A 6,176-nucleotide genomic window follows, 5' to 3' on the forward strand; every position below is an offset into this window, starting at 1 on the left:
CAAAATTAAAAAGTCCAGTGACATCAACAACCATGAAACCTGCAGCTCCTGGAAGAAAAAACTAACAATAAAATAAATGTGCAGCCCCTGTAAAAATAGCTGCTGACCCCTGCGCATGATTTATTTCCCTCTCCCTTTGAATCACATACCTTCCTCTCATCCACAAACTACCAAACCTTCATTCCCAGAAGTGTTTTATCATGGGGCAGGGATGAGTATGACTATTCTATCATAAACAGAACATGAATTCATCCCGATGCCAATCCAAGTCTTCATTTTTGTGAAGAGAGGGAGGGACATGTTTTCAGGACAGGCATGGTGGGTGGGAGAGTTATGTAAAGACTAGGTGTTTAATAGGGAGAGGATGATATTCTGCATATGTATGAAAACATTGTTCCTTTAGAGCTCCTTATATTTATTTTTTAGAAATAGGCCATCAAGATTCTGCCAGCTACTTTCTAGTTATTTAACATTAGGAAAGCTAAAATGCAGCAAATCCATCCTCCTTCTGCATGGATTCATTGTTATCGTATTCTAATGCAGGTCTGTTCAAGTATAAAGCATATCTCACTTTCATCAGTGTCATACTTTGATGTCATTGGCAGTCAAACAACCTGCAGGACAGTAAACATATTGAGTTAGGTGGGCCAGCATCAAGCAAGATTAGGGTGAAGAGTTAAGCACCGTGCCTTGTTGGTCTTAGTAGGTCATTGAAAGTCCAGCAATTATTTGTTTGTTTCACTTGCTTCTTGTGAAGTGTTGAGAGATGGTCAGCAAGATAAGGTTATGCACAATCTCTTCACTTTTCTTCCTGCGCAGGTTCATTTCATCTGATCCGCATGCTTTTAGATGAGTACATCCTGCTTGCAATGGAGACCCAGTTCCACAATGATAAAGAACAAGAACTCCAGAATTTATTGGATAAATATATGAAGAATCTAGGTAACTGGGGTTGGAAGTTTGCGATCTTCAGGAATCTGAAGCCCAACCGGGTGCGCCTGTTAGTTTAACATTAGGCAGATAGATATCTAAATTGAGTGAGTGCAAGGCCACACTTGCATGTTGGTCTGTAGAGGAATTATTGCCTCATACTTAATACTGTCAGGCTTATTTCATTCAATTTCTCAGCCATTTCATTCCAAAGCACTTGAATGGGTAAGAATATTCTAAATATTTGTTACAAAGCAAATCTAACTAAAATCAGTGGCAGGCGCTGTTGAATCAGTAGGAGTGTGTGATTATATTTAGATATAATTAATACGTTAAAAACCAGATCATCTATACTCCTATGAATTCCTCCTCTTTCCTAAATAACAGAAAAGGTTTTAATATTTTTTTCAAATGAAGTTTTAACTTTGTTTCACACTAGGGAGGAAAACACATTTTGTATAGAGTGCACATAATAAACTGAAGAAGGTGCTTTCAAATACTGTATGTTTTAGTATTTGGTCCAAACTATTATAAATTTAACAGGCCAAAATCAGCATTTTATATACCAATGTGTCTTGAAGCTAATAGGTGTCCATTGCAGACTGTTTAAGAAAAACCGTTAAAAAGTAGTTTATTCTTTTATTTTTAAAAGGATTTTTAAGGTCCTTCCTTGAAAAGAAATAGTATTTTTCAGTCTGCAATACTTTCTGGGCTTTATACAGAATGCTAATCATCTATTAAATGGCCTCTGTACAATCTTTGTTATTACAATTTTTATTGATATACAGCACCTAATCAACTTACACTGTTTAATGGATCTGTTCTCACTGTAATTACTTGGCCCCATTCCTAGGCTGATATGCGTGCATTTCCAATCTATATGGTTTATGCATATTTCCTTAGGTGAAAGTCACTGTTACTACTTTGTACATTATAGCAGAAGTAATACAGGATGGTATCCTAAAACAGCCTGCAGTAAACTGGTGCTGTCCCAGGATGCCAGATGTCAACTTCCACCATCTGCATCCTAAGACATCTGCAGAGCTCTGGGTTAAGGAAGGCAGCCTGGTCAATCCAGTGAGTGTTATAAGAAACAATGCCCAATATTTTACTTGTCTATCTGTTTGGGTGTCCATTGTTTACGCAAGGGGAAGTAAAGGATGAAATCTGTGTGGCAATGTCACCATGCAAATGCTGCAACTTACATCCTTTGTGTAATATGTCAAGATGCAAGCATATAATGGCAGCATTTACATAATGTCATCACCATGCACAAATCACCCCTTTGGCATCATTCCGGTTTACTGCAGATGCTGCTGTCTTTCTGTCTGTCTCCTGGTCTGTGTTACATGCTACCAATTATTTTTTCCAGATGCCAGTAAAGCTGCTTTTACAGCATCCCCAAGTTCTTGTTTCCTAGCAAACCGCAACAAGGCTGGCACAATTGCTAATGATGCCTCAGTGAAAAACGAATGCCCGGTGGAGCAAGCCTACTTCCCTTTGTCATCTGGTCAACACAGTAGTGTGTCCATTGGACTGAACCCATGCTCTGCAGGAGACAGTGAGAATATGCATCCCACAGGTAGGAAACAAAGGAGATGCCTGCTCTTTATCGGTTCTTTTCGGATTGCCAAAAGGCATCACAGAAGAACCCTTGAACACCCATGATTGTTTTTTGTTGCTTGGTTTTGGGAAAAAAAAAATCTCTTTGTTTTTCCAGGTCAAACAGACCTCTCTCAGAGCACTGCCCACCTTATCACTCCACCCATTTCTCCAGCCATAGTCAGCCGAGGAAGTGTTATCAACCAGGGACCAATGGCTGCCAGACCATCCAGTGTAGGCCCGCCATTATCTGCACACTCCCACTGCTCTTCTTATTCTGAACACCTCTACCAGACGGTGCCACAAACTAATCAGAACTTCTATGGAGTTGGTGCCAGTTATCCACCCATGTTCAGGGCCCAGACCCACCTCCCTTCAGGAGCCTATCCTCAGAGGGCAGAACCCAGCCTTTTTCCAGCAGCGAATGAGCAGCAACGTTTCTCCCGGGACTACTTCAATAGCAGTTGTGCTGTGTCTCCATATAGTACCCGTTCCCCTCCTCTTTATGGATCCTCTTCAGCTACACAGGAAACACATTGTATGCAATTTTTGAACAATGGGGGCTACAACTTTATGAACAACACCACAACTAGTTCTTGTCAAGGATCGTCATATTCCACAGCTGCTTCTAATGGTATTAACCATTTTCAGAATTTTATTTTATTGTCTTTGATTTGCATTTTAGTTTAGTGTTCTAGTAGTCCTTGGATTAATTCACATATGCATTTTAACCTTGTGTGTGCAGATATTTTTAAAGTCACCCATTTAATGAACATTTAATGCAGATATATGATAAAATCAAGAAAAGAATAAGAATTGAACAATCCATCTCCATTAGGTTTATGTGAAAATCCAGCCAACAGAAGTCTGTACAGGTAGTCCTTGCTTACCAATAGTAATTGGGACTGGGAACTTAGTTGCTAAGCAATGTGGTCTTAAAGCACAATGTTACATGACCACACTGACTTATGACAGCAATTCTGGCAGTCCCAATTGCGAATCCCACATGGTCGCAGCATCCCACAGTCACATGATTGCCATTTGCAACCTCCTTCCAGCTTTCCCATTGACTTTGTTTGTTGGAAGCCGGGAGTGAAGGTCGCAAATGGCAATCACGTGACTGCATGACACTGCAATGTTGTAATTGCAAACTGGTTGTCAAGCACCCAAATCACAATCATGTGACTGCGGGGATGCTGCAACAGCCACAACTGTGAGGATTTGTCATAAGTATCCCTCATTCAGCACTGTTGTAACTTTGAACAGTTGCTGAACAAGTGGTCTTTAAACAAGGACTACCTGTAATAAATTATGTATTCATTGCAGTTGAAAGTGAATACTTCAGTTTATTGTTTGTAACAATCACTTCTGTGATACTTTGCCATATAGTTGATCATTCTAACCTCATCTGGACCTACAAATGGTTAAGAATGAAAGACGGTTTCATAAGAACTTCTAAAATAGTCTCCCCCAACTTGTGCATTCCAGAGGGATTGCACCTCCTGTAATCCACAGCCAGCATCCAACAATATGGTTGATTTTGGTATCTTCTGCTTTCCAACTCAACTTTCTGTCCACTGCATGAAGTGGATTAAAAACTTGGTTTTGTCAGACAAGACATTAATATTTAAATTGTTGCCAAATATTTCCTGATTGATACAAAGATTGATACTGTAATTGAAATCTTTGTAAAATGATAGGTCACAGCAATTCCTTTCTGCTAGAAAGTCTAGTTATCTATGCTTATGTAAATTGAGTTGGATCTATTTTGAAATTATTTCAATTTATTCTGGACCAGCAGTGGCCAATAGGGTTCCACCTCTGCCTGGGCTATGCAATCCCCACCTCGTCTGATGTCAAAATATAAGAATATAATATAAGAAATATAACATGAATATAAGAAATATAAATATAAGAAATGTATATATTTCTTACATATATTCTTATTTTTGTGTAGTATATATTATATATAAATATAAGAAATATAAATATAAGAAATATAAATATAAGAATGATTACGTCTTCAGCTGGAAGAGCATCACACATATGCTCTCTCCCATATTTATAACAATACAAAGGCCCATGCACTGCAACATGAAAGTTTAATTTTTTGATTTAAAAAACAAAGGTTTATAGCACATGTGTTTATACAATATTGTCTGTTGTTCCAGATGTTTACTCACTTATTGTCAACCTCCTGTTAACAGGTTTCTATGGAAATAATACAAACTATTCAGATTCCCACAGACTTGAGTCACTGGTAGATCAGCATGTTTCTGTCATCAGCAGCGTCAGCAGCATTCGCCCGTTGCCTCCATACAGTGACATTCATGATTCACTCTGCATCTTAGAGGATACGGGAAGGAAACAGGGAGCATCTTATTATCCAGATGCCTCAATCACTGGTCAGAACTCTATAAGTAAGTAAAACTGAAAAAAAGTTAGGATTCTAAAGTGTATCATGGATGCTCTCCTCTTCTTTTGAATTCATGCCAAGGGTGAATGTGAAAGGGAAAAAAACTGTGTTGGTTAGTCATGCTCAGAACCTCCCCACATTAGCCAAAGATGCTTAGTAATTCCTCAACTGGCTAATCTTGGGCGATCTCAAAAAGTTAAGGATATCCAGACCTTGTAATGGGAGAACAAATTACACTGTAGGTAGGTTGGTATTGGCAAGATATATAGTAGACATAAGCCAACTTGTTTAAATACATACATACATACACATACATACATACATATATATAATTTGTTCTGTTTTAATCAAGTCTCTTTGCTATCTTATATCTTCCCTATGCCCCACCCAGTTACACTACTTTAGAGACTTAAAGAATTTCTAAAGCCAAAAAAGGGTTTCGTGGTGGCTGCAGAACAAAGAAATGATAGTTAAACACAGACACACACCAAGAAAGTTATGTGACACATGGGGATGATCCCTTCACTTATTTTTACTCTTTGAGGTCATTACACACACATTTTCCTATTTCAAAACAAGCAAACCAACTGACTTGGGAAATACTAAAATAGTTATTAGACTACATCCCCCAATTTAGTGCATAATTAGAGTAGGTCTTAACATATCAGGATTTAAGAAAATGAAATTCAGATTGGAGGATGATCTTTCCAGACAGATTTAGAGCTCTGGAATCTTTTCCTTTTTTCTTTCTAGAAGCACTGCAAGGAGTAACTCTTACCGTTTTCTTTGTAGCTTCAGAAATGCCGCCTGTTATGTCTGCAAGTTCCTCCCAATGCATGTATGGCCATTCTCGACAGTGTCCTTCTCAGGAACCAATGGACTCTTCTGGACAAGCCAACAATGAGATGGTGTCATCCTTACCACCAATTAATATTGTCTTCATGGGAACTGCTGCTGGAGGCACCTGATTTTTATTTCTCACTTACTTCCTCCACTTAAGAACTTTTTTTTGTTAGAAAAGTTTTACAAATTGTTCTTGAAGAGCATCCAGAAAGATTTTACAATGTATGCTTAAATAATATTGGACTTCTGGGTCTGAAAGGAGAATATTTCTTATAAATGAATGAGAATATAATTGCAATGTGGTTTTTAGGTTCTGTTCTTACTTCTGTCTGGGTTTCAATGCACATTTATAGATTATTCGTGTTTCCTCTTCTCCCCTTATTGC

The 6,176-nt window shown here is 38.3% G+C and overlaps 1 protein-coding gene across 1 annotated transcript in view; it reads left to right on the forward strand.

Annotated features, from left to right (window-relative positions):
- RFX6 (regulatory factor X6) overlaps positions 1 to 5,916 on the forward strand; it is a 45,429-nt gene extending 39,513 nt beyond the window's left edge. The window contains exons 15-19 of the mRNA XM_025171601.2: positions 820 to 942; positions 2,303 to 2,512; positions 2,651 to 3,166; positions 4,740 to 4,952; positions 5,741 to 5,916. Of these exons, the coding sequence (XP_025027369.1) occupies positions 820 to 942; positions 2,303 to 2,512; positions 2,651 to 3,166; positions 4,740 to 4,952; positions 5,741 to 5,916 (1,238 nt within the window). The remainder of the gene's footprint in view (positions 1 to 819; positions 943 to 2,302; positions 2,513 to 2,650; positions 3,167 to 4,739; positions 4,953 to 5,740) is intronic.
- Positions 5,917 to 6,176: the final 260 nt, after the last annotated feature.

This window comes from Python bivittatus, unplaced genomic scaffold (assembly GCF_059951505.1).
Source record: "Python bivittatus isolate LINGU-HERP-01145 unplaced genomic scaffold, Pbiv_v1 ctg000020_np1212, whole genome shotgun sequence".
Classification (NCBI taxonomy): domain Eukaryota; kingdom Metazoa; phylum Chordata; class Lepidosauria; order Squamata; family Pythonidae; genus Python; species Python bivittatus.